The 19,249-nt window shown below is 38.1% G+C and overlaps 1 protein-coding gene across 2 annotated transcripts; it reads right to left on the reverse strand.

Annotated features, from left to right (window-relative positions):
- Window positions 1-8,382: 8,382 nt before the first annotated feature.
- Window positions 8,383-17,735, reverse strand: LOC131984252 (gasdermin-E-like). Of its 2 annotated transcripts, none has more exons than XM_059349103.1 (10): window positions 17,486-17,735; window positions 15,052-15,290; window positions 14,677-14,869; window positions 13,661-13,838; window positions 12,730-12,850; window positions 12,436-12,570; window positions 11,110-11,231; window positions 10,773-10,956; window positions 10,587-10,657; window positions 8,383-9,904 (listed from the first exon to the last, which is right to left on the reverse strand). In XM_059349103.1, the coding sequence occupies exons 2-10, from the start codon at window positions 15,260-15,262 to the stop codon at window positions 9,671-9,673; spliced, it is 1,449 nt and encodes a 482-aa protein (XP_059205086.1). In that variant the 5' UTR covers window positions 15,263-15,290; window positions 17,486-17,735; the 3' UTR covers window positions 8,383-9,670. The 2 variants fall into 2 exon arrangements, with proteins under 2 accessions (XP_059205086.1, XP_059205085.1); XM_059349102.1 differs by having other exon boundaries at window positions 17,463-17,735.
- Between the last annotated feature and the right edge of the window lie 1,514 nt (window positions 17,736-19,249).

A 19,249-nucleotide genomic window follows, 5' to 3' on the forward strand; every position in this document is an offset into this window, starting at 1 on the left:
TTCATGTCTCAATGTCTCAATTTGATATCCTTACTTGGAAACACTATCTCAGTAATGTCTCAGTGAGAAATATACATGGTTCTGTCTCTCACTGCTCACTGTTTGAGTTCTCAGATTCTCTTACAGCTGTCTCTTTTCTAGTGTCTCAGCAAAAAGAAAAATGAGAGCAGGGCAAGCTCCCAAATGATGACACATTATACCTCAATCATATCTCAGTTTATCTCGTGCCAAAATTTGAGAAAATAAGTAATCAATACAGGCAAATAATTTTTTGAGATATATGGTTTATTTACATTATGTTCAACTTACAACTTACTTATTTCTCACACAAGTCATATAATTCCTTAATTACAATTTTGAGTTCCAAAACTTGACCCATTAACACAAACAGCCATGATGGGCTAAAAAGAGACGTTAACATTGTGCTGTCAATTTAATTAACTTGTTTTCTGACAGCACACTCTCAGAAATAGGGCTACAGTAAGAGTCCTTTTTTGTCCCCCGAGGTACAATCTACACTAATGTACCCCCTAGGGCCAGTTACTGGACCCAAAAGGGCCGGTAACTGGTACAAAAGGTACAAATATGTACCCAAGTGGTAAAAGGTACATATATGTACCTTTTCTTCTACATGTTGGGGTACACTAGACTGTGTTAAGCTCTACAAATGGCAGTAGCCTAAATATTAATTATTGTTTAAATAATTATTAAGTATTTCTTCAGCAGTAGCCTAGTTATACTTTTTAAATGTGAGGGTTTCACTGTTTGCTTAAGTCTTCAATAAAGAATTTAACTTCTAACCATTTTTGAGTAGCCTTGATATAAAATGTTTTTTGTTAGCAGATTTGCAGGTATGAAAAATTACTAATCATCCAGTCAATATTGTATATTATGATATTCACACACACGGTCAACCATGCACAGTAAAATCAGCTACCTACAGCCTGGCAGACAAAGCGCAGGAAAGACTAAACGTCAATTTCAAATTAGCCCCGTGACTACCTGACAGACCATGCGCAGGTCTTCGCGCACGGTGACAGCGGCCGGCCAGCATTTAACGGACACTGCACTGATGCTGTAGATATATCTACATGGATGTCTCTCCTGAGTTTTTGACAGCTGACAGCTTTACTCTCAGGTAAGTCTGCTTTTACTCCGCTTGTCATTAACACTTTTTTTCTGTTAAATTAATCGGGACATGGTCAGGCGCGGCGCCAACTCGCAAACTTTTTTTTTTTTTTTTTTTTTTTTTCCAACTTTATTGCACAATACTATAATTACAAGATCAATCAAGAATCTCCACTATGCATTCCCCCCAAAAATACAAAGAACAAAAACAAATACAACATTCTGCAAGGCAAAGAGTTAAATAAACAACAAAACTATCATCTCAGTAGGTCAAGTGGACATGAATACAAACTCCAATAGAGATATAAAAGTTTAAAAATAAACTATGACATTAGAAAATAAGATAAATAATAAGTACAGGCAACAATACAGACAGATCCTCTTCAGCGCTGAGACAATCCCTCTCACCACACCACACACATTCCGACCCCATGAAAAGGTGCCCAAAAATACCTCATCACGAAACGATCACAAAACTTTGATAAATCATTGCAAAGTTTTTTTATTGGTCCATATTTTTCAGCTAAAACTAAAAGAGAGGAGTAAAATATTTTAAGTTCGTTTTTGAAACATATTAGTGAAGGTCTTTGATTTCTCCATTTACATGTATGAATATGATATTTTCCCATAATCATGATGATATTAATCATGTCAGATGTTTCTTTAGCGATGTCTTCCTTGTACATTATGATTTGGTTCATATCGAAAGGTGTAATATTATCCATTGTAGTACTTAACCAATTATGCAGGTTCTGCCAAAAATGACTTGTGACTCTACATGAATTAAATAGATGTTCAATAGTTTCGGGTTCCTCAAGACAGAAAACGCAAGCTTCAACCTCAAAACCAAATCTTTTCCTGAGAGTTTCAGCTGTAGGGTAATAACTGTTAATAATTTTATACTGTACTTCTTTTGCTTTTGGTGGAATTGGCCATTTTAGATATTTGAAGTATTTATCTGTGTTGCATAATTCATTGTTTATTCTGATTTTTGCAGTTCTAGTATAATCATGAAAAGTTTTACATTTGAACACTTTCCCAATAAATTGGTTGTTACATTTTCTATCACTGATATGCAATTGATCAATTTTTAATTCTGGCATGGCCGCTTGTAATCTTGAATGAGAAAGTGTGTTTTGTATTAATTGTGCCAGAGCAAGAGGTATTGCTTTGCATATTCTGCTAAATTCTCGAAATATTTTTCTTTAAAGGTATTAAAATGTATGAAATTTCCTTGGTCATCCATCAGATCTAAAACAAAAATCACCTTTTTTTCAAACCAATCCTGTTTGAAGACAGTTTTCCTATTTATCGTAATTGCTCTGTTATTCCACAATGTGTTGCCATGTGGAGTAAAATTATGGGAAAATATCATCTTCCAATAGTACAATACTTGTTTATGAAATTCAGATAGCTTCACAGGCAGTTTTGTAGTTTCAAAATCACATTTTAACAGAAAATCCAACCCTCCCATTTTCTTAAAAATATTTCTGGGGAGCCAACGCTAACATGCTAGAGCTCTTTGCCTGTTGCTGGGGTACTTTAGATAGCTCGGCTTTTGATTGGTGCATTTCACATGTAGCGCAAACGTGATTGGTTGTTGTACTGACACAGCAGGACATTATTCGGCCGACAACCAGGACCTGCTAATGAAGTGAGGTGAGGCAGGTGTAATGGTGACTGAAGTCGAAGCCCAGAGATTCAGAGGTAACAGCAGTGTAATGGTACATGACAAAATGTTGAGTGCTAATGTTTATCACGTTAGCCGCTAGCTAATTCAAACCGGTTACATAGCCCGCCTGCTAACGCAGCTAACGCTTATACAACTTAGTAACTTAAATAACTGTGGTCGAATAATATGAAAGGTACATATATTTATAAAAGGAGGCATTTCCTCCAAAAATGTTCCTTCTCTTCTACCACTCGGGTGAAATCAGCATTATACACAACTGCGGTCCGTTGGTTATATGTAAAATGGCGCCTTGGGGTAGCTTCTTTTCTTAGCTAAAGAAAAACGTTAGCTCACAGGCTAGCCCTACTTTCAAATTCAGTATCAAATGTTATATTCACATACAGGCCAGCTGACAGTCTTGCCTGGGCCCAGGACGAGATTATCTTAGATGGGGCCCCCCCGCGCCCAGATCTCTCCTTTTCTCTTGTTGTTCCTCTCCTCTCCTCTTTCTTTATAAGCCGTGACTAAATGTGCAGCTATTTACCCTGCAGATTATGAGTGTATATTTTGAAATAAGGGGCTAATTCCCATCTTTCAAGTATAATATCCCTGATTTACAAAAAGCTTTTTTGCAGATAGCCTATTAAAATAGCTATAAATAGATAGCTATAAATAGATAGCCTATTATAAAACTATATTTTTTTAAATGCTCATTAAATGCTTATCAAGTGCATTTGTGCACAATGATATTTAAAATCTTACATTATGGGGCCTGAACTCCACATCAGAACTGTCACATTCTAATCAGAACCAACAATTTCAGCCATACAATGTCTAAAGAAAGACAGAATATTCAATAAACGTCAAGCAAGGTAGATAATAAATGTGCTTATTATTCTATATAGTGTAAAATTACATTTTATATTGGAAAGGCTATCATGTTAATCTGATTTGCTTGTCTTTTTTTCTTCTGGTTTTGAATAGTTCCTGCCACTCCATACCCAACTATCCAGTTGACGGATGAAGACTTGAAAATGGCCTTCACTAGGAGAGCTCCGAATGTTGTGAAAGTGGACGGCATCGAGTCACAGCTCAGCAATTGACGAGGGAATGTTTTGGCAAATCAAGTACATTTTGAACATTGATACCTTGTGGATTCTTTGTGGTAAAATGTTGGTTCCTCTGTCACTTTCATGCATAAAGTGTAAAGGTTGATTGAGAATGGACTTTACTAAAACCAGGTGATGAAATGGACTACCGAATATTTGACACTTATTCTGTGGATAACAGTTTTATGTCACACTTCAACATAGTATTTAAAAATGTACAAAATTGACAAAATCATGTGAAAATCTTAGATCTTCTGTCATGAGTGTTATTTTCATTTATGCAGTTTTAAGGTTGGTGGAGAATGGACTTGCTTGCAATGGACAATTTTACATTGTTTAGTGTAGATGATATATAGTTGAATACACAGTTTTTTTGACAAAATTCATAGCAAAGCTCAGTAAAAGAGTTTTGGGAAGTTTAACACATAATAGAGCATGAACTGTTTTAATAATCATTTGAGTCACCCTAATAATACAGTGGAGGCAATTCAAATAAAACGTCTTCTGATATAGCTGGGAAGGAATACATGAAAATTCATGAAGATTGGGCACTTCTGGAAAAGTTTTTTAGTTTTGGCAGGGTGTTAGATATGGGCCTAAGGTTTTCAAAAATCCATGGATACAAGTCGGGGGGGCCCCCCTAGTGGCAGTTATCCATAAAATCCAAAATGGCCCCCGCCGAAAATAACACAAAAAAACCCAAAACATACTTAAGTATGTATTGAAAACAACACAAAAAAATACATACTTAAGTATGTATTGTTTTTTTTGTGTTATTTTCAATACATTAAACAGGACACACACTGTGCTCACAAAAAACCAATACATACTTGTTTTATATTTTTGTATTTTGACAAAATGTGACATGAGCCTGAGAGCAGCTGTATTTGTTTTATATTTTTGTATTTTGCTTTAATTTTAAAGTTTTGAATTTTAAGTGTGAATGCATGCTAACCTTAACCCAAATAAAAGTGTTTAACTTTTCAATATTGAGTATGCTCAATTTGTTCTCAAATATGACTCATAATTCTCATATTTAAGAGAAATAATCAAGACATGGAGGAGACATTGGATGGACAACGATGAGATCTCTTTTAAGGCTCATACTTCTCAGATTTGTCTCATGAAAGTCTCAGATTCATCTTATGTTAGTCTCTTTAATTATCCTTTAAAATAACTGAGACATAATTGAGATCAGGGGCATACAATTTTGAGATCTCTGTTTATCCCACTTCTCAAATATTGCTCAAATGGTTTTCTCAACTCAACCTCATTTGTCTCAGTGATGTCTTGTCTCTTTTTAGCTTATCTCTTGCTCCTAAGGGACCCTTAGGAGAAGTAATTCAGAAACAAATGATCACAGAATGATATGAATATGAGAAGCTTAAATTGATCTCAAGAGATGAGATTGAACAACAGATGAGCAACACATTTTTCCTATGGGATATATCCATGGAAATAGGGGCGTGATCAGAAACAACAATTGCATCATATTTACAAGTAGATACCGATGAGAGCAGTCTATTATCAACCAAAAAATAGTCAATGCGGGTGAAAGTGTGATGGACATGAGAAAAAAATGAATATTCCCTCTTAGACGGGTTCAAAAAACGCCAAACCTCCGTAACCGCAAATTCCTCCATAAAGGACTGAATTACCTTAGCTGACTTGGACGGAGCACAAACTCTGGGGGAGGAACGGTCCAGCTGAGGATCAAGCCAGCAATTCTTTAATTGCTGGCTTGATCCTCAGCTGGACCGTTCCTCCCCCAGAGTTTGTGCTCCTGATTTGTCGTCACACCACTTAATATTAGGTGGAGACTTTTCTCCACCTAATATTAAGTGGTGTGACGACAAATCAGGGAGAGTTAGAAAAAGGCGTTTAAAGAAAGCATCATCATCAAAATTGGGAGCATAAATATTAGCTAAGACCACCCTGGTGTTATGAATCTGGCCAGTAACTATGATAAATCTAATAAATCTACCAGTAGGGTCAGAAATTGTATTTGAGTGCACAAAAGGGACAGATTTATTACATTACATTACATTACATTACATGTCATTTAGCAGACGCTTTTGTCCAAAGCGACTTACAATAAGTGCATTCAACCTGATGGTACTAGACATAGACCATAGGAATCGAGTAAGTACATAACTTTAAGAGCTAACTGTCATTGCTAAGGAGTGCTATATGTTAAAGAAGAAAAGAAGAGAAAAGAAGAAGAAAATTTTTTTTTTTTTTTTTTTTTAATATATATATATCTGTTAGGTGACCATGACTTAACCGAGGTATTGTTGGAAGAGATAGGTCTTCAGCCTGCGGCGGAAGATGTACAGGCTGTCTGAGGTCCTGATGTCGGTGGGGAGCTCGTTCCACCATTTGGGAGCCAAGACAGAGAAAAGTCTGGAAGAGGTTTTGAGGCGAGTTGACCCACGCAAGGTGGGAGTCGCTAGCTGTTTGGCTGATGCAGAGCGGAGGGGACGGGCAGGGGTGTAGAGTTTGACAAGGTCCTGGATGTAAGTAGGACCTGAACCGTTAGCAGCAGAGTACGCCAGAGCTAGAGTCTTGAAGCGTATCCGCGCAGCCACTGGTAGCCAGTGGAGGGAGCGGAGGAGAGGTGTTGTGTGTGAAAATTTGGGAAGATTGAAGACCAATCGAGCAGCTGCATTCTGGATGAGTTGTAGAGGTCGGATGGCTTTGGCAGGCAGACCTGCCATGAGGGAGTTGCAGTAGTCCAGGCGTGAGATGACCAGTGCCTGGACCAGGACCTGAGCTGCCTTCTGGGTGAGAAACGGGCGGATTCTCCTGATGTTATGCAGCAAGAATCTGCAAGATCTGGTGGTGGCGGTGATGTTTGTTGAGAGGGACAGTTGGTTGTCAAGAGTTACGCCAAGGTTTTTGGCGGTTTCTGTGGAGGCAACCACTGTGTCCTGGACAGTGATGTGGAAGTCAGTGGTGGGAGAGCCTTTCCCTGGGAGGTAAAGTAGCTCAGTCTTTCCCAGGTTGAGTTTGAGGTGGTGCGAGGACATCCACTGGGAGATGTCGGCCAGACATGCAGAGATACGTGCTGCTGCACGTGTTTCAGACTGGGGAAATGAGAAGATTAGCTGGGTGTCGTCGGCATAGCTATGATAGGAGAAGCCATGCGAGTGGATGAGGGAGCCAAGGGAGTTGGTGTAAATCGAGAAGAGGAGCGGACCAAGGACCGAGCCTTGAGGGACCCCGGTGGTGAGTAGACAGGGTTCTGAAACAGAACCCCTCCAAGTTATCTCTTGGAGGGGTCCAAGTTATGTAACAAGATAGCTGCACCCCGAGATTTGCCTTGAAATAAGGAATGATAAAACTGACCTACCCATCCCCTCTTCAATTTAGAGCGGTCTGAGATTTTGAGGTGGGTCTCTTTCAAAAAAATTACCTGGGCACCAAGATGATAAAGATGGTGCAGTATCTTACTCCGTTTTATCGGATTATTGAGCCCTTTACAGTTAAGGCTTGTAAATCTAATGTCCCACCCACTGGGCGATGTTACATTGGATGAGGTCATAGCTAGGTAACGGAAGCGAAGTGAAAACATGACTGATGTGAAACAAAAAGAAAGAAAAACATTAACAAACGCATAGAAGCACACATATACATTTCCCCACCCACATGAACTTTAGCAGAAGCATCCCCCCAAACGGGATGCGCGCAATGTACCCCCTTAAACACACAAACTGTGCTGGCAGCTCAATCTTAAACAGTACAAGTTAACACTGGCGTGAGACAACAGAAAGTCTAAAGGCCGGTGTTGTGTCCTTACTGGTTTTCACACGAACTGGTTGCCGTAGGCAATGATCTGCGCATTTTCTGTTACGCATGAGCTGTCTGTGCGACTGAAACCACTTGCTGTTAATGTGAGAATTCTGTCTGATGCAGGCCTATGTTATGCTGTGCGTTGACACCTTATCTACCGTTTAATACTGTAAGAAATAAAGCACGAAAATCATAAAAATCTAAGTGCAATCAGCACTTGAAGGAAGGTGGATGGCACTGCATTTCTGTGTCATGTGCTATAGTTGAGCCGCAAATATAACGACCACCCATGTGCGACTGGTCCCTCCTCCGCCCTACATCATCATAAACAACACAACGCAGAGTTCCAGGGTGTGGAGAGGCTCATCCCACATGGTCTGGGTTACAAATACAATTATACATTTATTTCCTTTCTTACATACATGTTTATATTTTTTTGTAACAAAATATGTTTTTATCATACTTGGCTGGGTGGGCCAATGAGTAAAATGGGCGGGCCCTTTGCTGGCTAAGTGTCTGGACTACAGATCTCCAGAAAATGATCTAGTTATCTCGAGAAAACAAATGAAATTAACTCGTTATCATGAGAAAAAAATATATGAATGCATGGCCGTTTAAGGCTTCCGTAGGTGCGCGAGATGAAAAATTTAATGGTGGTCTGATAATTACACAATTACATTTTTTCCTTTGTAAAATGTAAAATCAAAAACTGTAATATTAATTAATAAATAAATGCAGGCTACTCAAAATGCACTTCATCTTAAAATGAAGCGTAGAAGAAGATCTTTGGTAGTTAAGCAACCAGGTGGCCAGGTAGTCGACCGATAAACACGGAAGAAACGGAAGAATAATAATAAAGAGACATAAGCCCACGGAATAACAATTAGTGTGCTTTTGCAAACAAGCACACAAAATAATAATAAACATGAGCAATAATAAGAGATGCCTCGCTGCTAAGCCGTGGCACTAAATAGACCCGGTGAATAGTAGTTAGTGTGCTTTTGCAAGCAAGCACACAAAATAATACATTCTGATAAAGCAAAGATTCTTTAAAATGTATTAATCTAGTGTAACAGACATGTTAATACCAATTAATGATACATCAGAATGTAATAATAGGAAAGAGGCAGCATTGCCATGACAAAGATAGCTTCAAACAACTTAAGGAAATACACATAATCTGCACATGAAAACATCAATACTGCATTTTAATATAATACAACTTTTTGTATTCCACGTTAATAATTTAGGGAATGTTAAACATATAGTCTATCTTGATAAATATAAAAATTTAATCTTTTCATTATGAGCAGTAGCAGCAATAAAATGGAGCCTATTGTAAAATAAAGAACAGGCATATAACAACATTTTCAGCATACTGCATGGATGTAAAAAAAATATCATTTTTGTGTACCATTGATATGCATCAAATTTGACATTTTCTTGTTAATTGAAAAACTGGAAATCTACGAAAGTTAAAATCTCTTGAGCTAAGAAATCAGAACGTTTTTTTGTTGAAAGCCTAACCACTATGCATTTTCAGTCACATTTTTTTCATGGTGAGCTGGAAAATGTTTAAATAAAAAAATGAAATAACTGGCTTTAAACAAAACAATAATAATTAAAAGGACAGATTTATGTTAGGTGCCTAATCAAGTACAAACTTCCTTAATGGACACATGTATGAACGATCTCAGAGCTGCACCAAGAATTCATCACATAAAAATATTTTTTATACAAAAATATGAAATGCTTCAAGAGTAATACAAAATATATCAGAAAAACAATAAAATAGTATGAATATTCATATGATACTGTAAAAATAGTAAATATGAAAAAAGAAATCTATGATAATAATATAAAGATATTTTGCTCAGCTTACTCCAGAAAAAACTTTAAAATAAAGAAAGAAATAGACAGAATATAATCCACAAAACAGAAAAAGAAAGTGTAAATGCAGGCATGATCACTACTTTTGTCCTTTGCACAGCCAGGACAATCCATGTGTGCTGAGTGAGAGGACCAATGGGAGAAATCCTGCTTCATTTCCCGTCTCCATCCACAACCTGCTGCTGTCTCTCTTCAGCGTCACGCTGACGGAGCTGAGCAGCTGTTCTGCCAGCTGGAATGCCTGGCGGTCCTGCAGCGGGACTGGAAGACATTGGATGGAGAGAGGGCCGCTGCTCTTCTTTAGCCTGCACATCTGGTGAGGTAGATAGATGGATGGATCTATTTATGTTGCTTTTTTCAGTTGCAGACTTTGTCAAATTAAATCAATTTAAAGACAGGCTTGGCATTCGCTGCCTCAATGGTAAATGCTAGATCCCAATCACTGAGTGGTGTTAGAGTGGTTAGCTTTGGGCATGAGGAGTTAGTTTGTTTAAAGTTAGGGTATGGAGATAAGATAAGATAAGATAAGATAAGCAGTAAAACATGTATAGCAAGAGTAAGAAGCATCAACAAAATAACAAAAAATAGAAACAAGCAATATTAACACAAAGTACACAATTATTAACAATTAAAGCAAGAAGAAATATAAAATGATTAACTCTTTAAACAATAAGAAAAGTAATAATATTAAATAATAATAATAATAAAAGTATTTATATTGCACAATAAAGTGATAATACACCTGATTGAAGTGGAGGTAGGTAGTAGATGTGTTGTGTTAAATCATGAGCTGTTGAGGTGCTGGTAGGTGTGTAGAATTGTGTTTTTATAGAATTGTGTAGAATTGAAGAGTAGTTTTTACAATTTTCTTAAATAATTGACACTTTTTGCCCTGATAGAATGAAATCCATAAGTAATAATAATAATACTTTCAATTCATTTATATAACAGCCAAAAGTATAATAATGTGCAGTAAATTAAACATGTTAACTTACCAGGGTGTGGAAGGCCTCCAGAAAATCAGGATTGCTGTCACACAAGAGACTCAGAGTTTCATCAGGCAGCTCTACAAAAGTAATACAAACAAGGTTAAAGTGTGGAAAATAACTTTTTGAGTTCTGCATTGCTTTGCTCAAAGCAAAAATGTGTACAGCCTTCTTCAGTCTTGAGTTGGCCCTCACCTTCCATGGCGCTGACCAACATGTGAGCTGCCTTTAGGCAAGCAGGGACCCCACACTGGCCGTTCTCAGCGTGGCTGTCTGTGACGGGTTGGTCCAATATGGCTGACAATAATTCTCTCTGTGTCTCCGGCAGCTCCTCGAGCTCGGCCGCATAGAGTGTTTCACCACTGCGCAACTTTTCCAGCTAACAAAGAGAGGCACAGAGGGAAGGGGAAATGGAGAGAGAGAAAAAAGAGGAATAATAGTTCCAGATTATTTCCACATGAGCTCACATGAGCCAAGCTTAAACCACTAAAACCCACAGACCTGTAGTGGGTCATGTTATTGTGTCACTCACCAAATACTCCATATATGACAGAGCCATTCTGTCCCTCAGAGTTCCTTGGAGTCCCTTGAACAAGGCAAGTCGAGTTGACTTTGGGAGCTCTGCCAGAGGAGACAGGTCCATGTCATGTGATCCTGGAAGATATTGGGAGATACTGCATCAGATTTGAAACTGAAGCTACAACATACAGAATTTAGCTGGTTTAGCCTCAGGCATTCACCTTTGACAAGATGCAGCCACAATAGTGTGATTGGCACTGTTAAGATGAGGTATTTGCTTATAAAACAAACTTCAATTTCATTTAAACTTTAAAATTCACACATTTCTATTTAAATATGCCATGCCTACTTCTGTCTGCATACATTTTCCATTATTTTCAACCACTAGACATGGCATATAGATATTAATACAGGTTTGCTCGTAAAATATTTTTAACGTCTTCCATGAAATAATTGTGAGAAAGTGATTTATTATTGATAGATAAAAGTCTATATCTTCTCAAAACTTTATTAACCAATCTCTTCCAAACATATCACAATTAAAATGAAACCCCAATTAACAGAGGATTGTGTCTGAAAACAAAACTATTCCAACTTTATGAGCAACTGTGTAAAAATATTCATGTTTTGATATTCAACAGTTTTCCACCTTCTTGAAAAGATTATGCAATGACCAAATTTTGGACATTGCATAATGATCAAATTTTGATTATTTATTATTATCCAATGGACGTCACTCGCAGTCATGAGTTGACTCACTTGCCATTTTGTAAAAAGCCCACTTTTCTCCAAAATATTAGCCTTTTTCGGCAAAAACAAATATGCAATTTTTGTCACTATGTCGATTCCGATGTAGATCCAACTCCAGGTGCAGATTAACTGACTCCAAACATTTAAATAGCACATTCAGAGGATTATGTAATACTGGCAGGGGTGTGCGCTCTTTGACTTCATTCAAGTCTTTATTTTCAGTTAGGATCAACTGACATGTTAGTTTACAGATGAATGGGTGTCATTTGGTAAGTATAAAGTGGTGTGCATTACCATTAATGATGCTATACACCTTAGTATTTCTTCAAAGTTGCAACAATTCCATTTTCATAATTATAAAAGTTTGTTTAAGTTCCAGTTTTTGCAACTGTCAGCCAGACCTTATGTCAGGACAAACAACCAAACCATCATTCAAGTCACAATGAAATCTACGAGGGAAAGGGGAACCTGTTTCACAACTGTGCTTTAGTTCCTCATAAACAAAAAGAAAATAACTGTTTAAAAACTGATATAGTTATTTCCCTACAAAGGTGTAACTTGCCGAGTGTATTAATAAATAAAAACAAACCATTTTGCAAAGGTCCTTCGTCTCGAGCCTTCTCCCCATTGTGCTTGCTGTCCATTTCATCCAAGGAAACATGGGATGGCCAGGACAGAGGCGAGTCTGCCTCAATGCCTCCTATTGTGCCAGGTAGGCATATATCTGAAAGTGCACACAACATCAGATATAAAACACAACATCATATAACAGTGCCTCTAGGATTTGGTTGAATTAGAGAGAATAGGGAAGTCACACTTTTCTTCCTGGAAATTTGTTTTTACCACTTCAAAGAAGCACGCACACCCATAACCACAAACTCACTAAAGTTTCCATTCTTTTTAATCTCCAGTTCCAGGATGCTGTATGCAATGACTGTACCAGCAGGGATCTCCATGGACACATCACTGTTTGCCTCGATGTTGTTGCTGTCGTCCACACACACCTGAGAATACAAATTTACACGTGTGTGATTTCAAAGATGGTGATTTAAAAGGGATATATTATGCTCATTTTAAGGTTTATAATTGCTTTGGTGTTTCTTCTAAAACAGGTTAATATGATTTAATGTTCAAGAAAAACATAACTTTGTTTAATTTCATGTCTGAATATACCTGTATTCACCCTCTGTCTGAAACACTCCTTTTTTGCGCCTGTCTCTTTAAGCCCCCCTCCCAAAAAAAGCCCATACAGTGTATCTGCACTGTTATTGCAGCCGGGGAATGACTGTAACGACACTGTAGTTGAACCAAAATGACAAAAGATGACGCATTACAAGCTGCTCCAATAGCATAACATGGTATACACTTCCTGTCTAATAATTGGGCTTGTTGGAGGTGTTGTGAATGTCAAGCATAAAGATTTATATTATCTTTGCTAAAATTAGTTATTCACACATTTTACATGAATATCTAGCATAATGTAAATCAGTTTTGTTAGTTGACGTTAGCTACTATTTTTAGCCAAATGCTAAGGCTATCTGTGTCGCAAGATCCTGCAAGAGTTTGTTACTGAGACATGGTCTCCAACAAAGCCTATTCTTTCCTGATTTGTCTGTCTGAAAATGCCATTTTGCGTCCAATTTACTTTGGTGTCTCTGGGACGAATAAATAATTAAGAAATGTCCATAGCAAATCAATTCATTATTGATTGAGTGGGCCAGGAATTGTCATAACACTGAAATTATAGCAAAACTCTTTTTTTTATGTTTTCTTGCATTTCTAAAACCCACACACTCAACCCCACCCACACCAACCTGAACACTTTTTCCCAGCATGCCCACTATCCTGAGCATGCCCTGAAAGGTACACTGCTCCTTCCTGGTCTGGGTGATGGAGCAGGATGTGGTGGTGATGATCGTGTCCTTCACCACTGCCAGCACGTTAGCTCGCCTCTCCAGCTGCTGCACCTGCGGATGCTGCATGTTCACCAGCCTGATGCAGAGATAAATGGTTTTATTAACCCACAATGGGAATGTAGTGTATCTGTGTAGCATTTACGTGTTGTAATTGATCAGGTAATATCAGTCAGCTATGTGTATAAAAACAGAAATCCAAAACACAAGAATGAGGACAGATTCAGAGCAGTATATTTAATCCTCTGAACCCCAAGCAATTTTTTTCTTTTCATTTTATTCACTGTGGCCTTGTATTTCACTGTAATATAAAAGTCCTGCACCTCTGTATAATCAGCACAATCATGGCTAGAAGTGGGAACAATTAAAAATGTGTTTTGTGTAGTATAAGACAATTAAAATGCCATACAACATAAAATTAATTTGTTTGTTTTTTATTTTTTAAATTGAATAAAACAGAGTCTATATATACAATACTTTGTGCCCGCAAGTGTCATGAATATTGAAAAAAAGATATTGGGTCTCCACATGCTATACATATTGAACTATTTGCCTTTTTACAACCTCTACTTACAACTTGTCGTGTCTTTTCCTGTCGGCTCTGTGTAAACAGCATACAGTTCTTTTAAATTTTCAGTGAATATTTGTCATATGACCGTATATCTCAGAATCAAAATCAATCATGGCTTCACAGTGTTGAAGAGAAGGGTAGAATTTAATGTATTTACCAGAATCTAGTTATTCTATATGGTTTCATTTTGGCATTGTTTTAAATGCGCAACGTCTATGTGGTTTGCATGTTATTGGCCTGAGGTGACACATGTCTTATGTCTAAGTACATTTATCTAATAAATAATGAAGTCATCATCCTGTCCCCTTCTGCTGAATAGTCACAATATGCGACTAAAATTTATCACCTGCTGCTGGACTCCCGTAACAGATCCTTCAGTTCCAGTCCCTCTTTCTTCAGCTCGCCAAAACATGACTGGAGTTTGTAGGTACCCTGCCCCTCCACAGTGAGGTTGGCAGGGCCAGCCTCAGCGTTCACCTTCCCGTAGAGTTTGTCTCCATACGTGCCCTTGTAAGTCACGAAATCATCCATGGACACTTCTGAAAACACGTGACATTAGCAAAAATGGACGTGTGGCAAAGAAAGGTCTACTTTGGGAATTATGTGTCTTACAAAAAGGGAGCTGGTATGGAATAAAAATATTGCATTCATACAGCTTGAGCAATTTATATTCACTCTGTATTTTAATAAACTAACAGTGTATGTGCACATCTGTACATACTAGTTCTGAGCACCTCGTCGCCTTGCAACACGTCGCTGAGGGTGAATTCTGTCATCCGATATTTGGGCTTCTGCCACAACCAGAAGCGGTGGCCTATTATGACCAGTTTCATGGGAACCAGTTTGCGTGAGTCATTTATTCGGGACACGTGGATGAGGCTTCCTTCATGGTCAATGTGACGGACGAAGTTGGCAGTGGCTTTGGAAAACATGGCTTCAGCAAAGGAGGACTGCAGACAGCTGGAAGCAGAGAAGAGAGGAGAAGAGAGACTTTTAAGGCTTCAACTTGAGCTTATTTTATCCACCGAAAGGCACTGAGAGCAAAGACATGAGCCCAGCTACTAAACCACTAAGGGTGATTTCCAGTTGGTATTCCACCAGTTTTCCCCTTTAGATAGTTTATGCAAGTTTAAGAAGCCAAGCAGGCCCTGCGTGGGAGTTTGTGAGTACCATTTATCCCCAAACGATAGGGCAGTCATCATTTGGCAGTGAATTATAAGGCATGGAGGAAGTCCCCTGGATGTTGTAAACATATCAGTGTAACCACGAACACGGTCAAGCAAATACACACACACACACACACACATATCCTGATTTGCGTATTCTGCTGGCTCAGCTTTCAAAGTTTAAATATTTAAAGTAATCAGGCGTGAGAGGGATTTGTGCTGTGAGGGAAGAGAGAGGGAGAAAGAATAGAAGAAAGTTTGAGCTGTGTCTCTGTTGGTTGAGAAATGTTAAGAGTTAACCAAAAGAACGCAAGACTGGCTGGAGGACAGAGAGAGAGAGAGGCCAGTTAGGGAAATAAATATAAAACAGAGAAGAGCTGAGCCCTCCTAAGCTTTTTTACCCTGAATGAAATCAAGAAACGCCTCCACCTTCCCCTACATGTGAACAACACAAACTCCCCTTGACTTGTGTTTTCAGCACGTTGAGTCATTCTCTCTGAATTATTAATGAGTTGTCGTAATGTCAGTGGGACCTTTCTCTGACCCCAAACTCCAATTCCAAAAGCTCAAACATGCTGTTTCTAAATAATTTATGTTTCTTTACTTTGGGGTGTGTGGACTAAGGAAACAGGAAAGAGAGAGAAAAGACAAGACAAGATACTAAGAATTAAGTTAAATGTTCCTTAAACAGTTCCAGTGGCTAACCAGCATAAAGCAAACAACCAACAGAATCCACAAAACCAATGCCAAAAGTAGGGGTCAAGTCAGGTAAAATGGGACAAATAAGGTTTAAAAACGTAGACTCTAAAATTGGTAAATGGTAAGCCACTACCACCCAAAATGGTTAAAAAATGTGGAATTTTTTATTAATTGATTGACGTATAAGTCAAAACATTTTCACAATACACTTTACAAAAAAATTAAGCTCAAATAGGACATTTTTCTGAAGGGGAACCATCATCACCATCGTTTTTAGAATACTAGGTTGGTTGACTTACTTTGTTATTGTGTGCCACCCTGTTATATTGCAGACATTTTTAGCATATTATTCCTTTAAAAAATATTCAACATGATTCAGTTTGTCCATGATAGCCACAATAGTCCAGAAGTAGACATCACTGTAGAGTAGTAGACATCACACACACACACACACACACACACACACACACACACACACACACACAATCAAATAAGAATATCAGTCAGTTAGTTACATTATTGAGTTAATAAATGAATGCCTGAACTGATAAATGTATTTAACCATTTAAAAAGGAGAAAAAAAGAAGTAAAATTGTTCTTTAGGTAAGCTACATATTTTGGTGCCCTTTTCCCCCCAATTGTATCTGAACATGTCATCGGAGTGAGGTAGGTGTTGTTGAAACTTACTGAAATTGGCTAATTGACTTGGTAACATTTTCTTCATAAAAAAAAGATCCACATTAGGTTGTAAAAGAGACACTTTAAGGTAGTCTTCAGAATTCGAGGTGGTTTTTCCTCACAAATCACAAAATTCACTTTAGTATCCATGTTTATCTATCGGGTAAGCTAGGCTACAGTAGAAGAAATCAGTGTCCTGTTAAGAATAATAACCTTTACAAACAGCTGCCAAAGAAAAATCTGGGGTTAATAGCCTACGACATTCCTTCCTCGTGTATACAAGTTATACACAACCACACACACACACACACTTGCACGTGTGCGCGTGTGTGACTTCCCGGCAGCCCACTTTTTCTAATGTAACCAGGCTGCAGTAAGAGAGCGGCGCGTGCCTGCACAGTGAGGTCAGCTGTGCACGAGCTTCAAGGACGCATGACTGGGATTATAAATACGAAATAAAGTGAAGAAAATCATGTTGAGGCCGGACAATCATAATAAACGGACCACATTGTTATTTCAAGTAAACTAGAGTGAAAATATAGCCCCTTTACTGTTTTTCTACCCCCCAGCACACATATAAATTACTTACTTATAAATAAAGATGTCGCTGACCTTAAATTAGTTCAAAAACAAACTCAGAAGTTCAAAAATTTATCGTAGAGATATCCGGTCCGTCCAGCTGTCACTCCTGAAATGTCAACGATGCTCCCATGCGTAAAAGTAGAGCAAGTTGTCCAAACGCGGATTAAAAATAGTCCTCTAGATGTAATAATGACGCTTCCCTCGCAGTGCTATTACTAAATTAATACTGAGTGGTGAAGAGAAATCACTGATGGCGTCAGTGTTCGGTCAGAGCTGTGGCTGAATGCTGAGAGGGAGTCTGCGTGTACAGTTATCCTCTCCACAGACCGCCTCCTCCCACTCTCACTGCTGAGTTAATTATGATCATATGAACTCCGGTATTTCGCGCGCGCGCGCGCGCGTGTGTGTGTGTGTGTGTGTGTGTGTTTTCAGGACATGAGCAGACTTGCCTGTCTGGTTTTCAAAATAAAGAAATAATGTCAAATGATGTCTTATTCATTTATGTAATTTAACACTGTGCTGGTAGAGTCTGTAGTAGTAGTCTGGCAGATAAGATGTGGTTTGTGACATTTGCCACTAGCTAGACCACATCCTACAAGGTACTATGACAAACAGCTCCTGTGCCACTTAGAGAAAGGGGTTTACACAAATGACTCAGAAAACTGAATGTAACTTGCAGTACTGCAACACAAGCCTCCAGTTTTGAGTGTCAGGTGATGAGATCAAATGGGTGGCAATCCCCTCTCCCCATAATGGGAAACTATTTTCCACAAATTGGTGCCAAGATTGGTGTTCAGATTTAAAATGATATAATGAGGACTGGGGTGAAAAGACTGTGTGTTTCTGTGAGTAGGTGGGCGTATTTTGGTCTGTGACCAGTAGTGATAAGTAGTGACTTCTTAAAGGCAGACAAGGGAGTTGTCACACACATGTGGAGATAATACACTCACATGCACAAACACAGTGTAAGCTGTTTCAGATACCTACTTTAACAGGCTGCTTGGGCCCCCCCCAATAGTTATTAGCTAATGCAAAGGTAAAACTTTATCAGGACATGATGGCTCCTGTATTATAATATTATTCATAAAAAAAACATTTACGCATGTTACATATAATATTGAACTCAAGTCATATCATCAAATTATTGCTGTGAAAAATTGGGAAATGAGCGTAAAACTGCTCCTACTGCAAATGCTAATTCCAAAAAAGTGGGACGTTTTCCAAAACTTTTTTTTAACAGAATTTTGTTTATACTTTGTGACATATAGTCAATTAAAAACTGTACAAAAACAAACTTTGTTTTGAAAATATACATTCTAATTTTGATGCATTCTATTTTTATTTATATTTCAAAGGATGTCCCAACTTTTTTGGAATCACGGTTGAAAGACCATTCCAAGTGCTGTAAGGTCTTAACTTAGACAAACACAACATTTACTTTCATTAGGGTTGGTTTTCCCCCTAATATTACAGCCACCATCACTAACAACACTATGAACCTAAATCCACTATGTGACTTGAGTTGAGGACACACATAGTTTCCTAGTTAAAGGGACAGTTCACAACAAAAGTATTTTTCCTCACACATGTAGTGCTTTACCAATCCAGATTGCTTCAGTGTGAGTTGCTGAGTGTTGAAGACATCGGCTGTAGAGATGCCTTTTCTTGAATACAATACAAATGAGAGAAAAAAAATTGTATTTTAGGGTGAACTATGAAACTTATATCCCATTTTGCTGTTTCTGGCTGCATTTGTTCTCTGAAATGCCATGTGTCATATTAGCTTGTTAGATT

This window comes from Centropristis striata, chromosome 14 (genome assembly GCF_030273125.1).
Source record: "Centropristis striata isolate RG_2023a ecotype Rhode Island chromosome 14, C.striata_1.0, whole genome shotgun sequence".
Lineage (NCBI taxonomy): Eukaryota > Metazoa > Chordata > Actinopteri > Perciformes > Serranidae > Centropristis > Centropristis striata.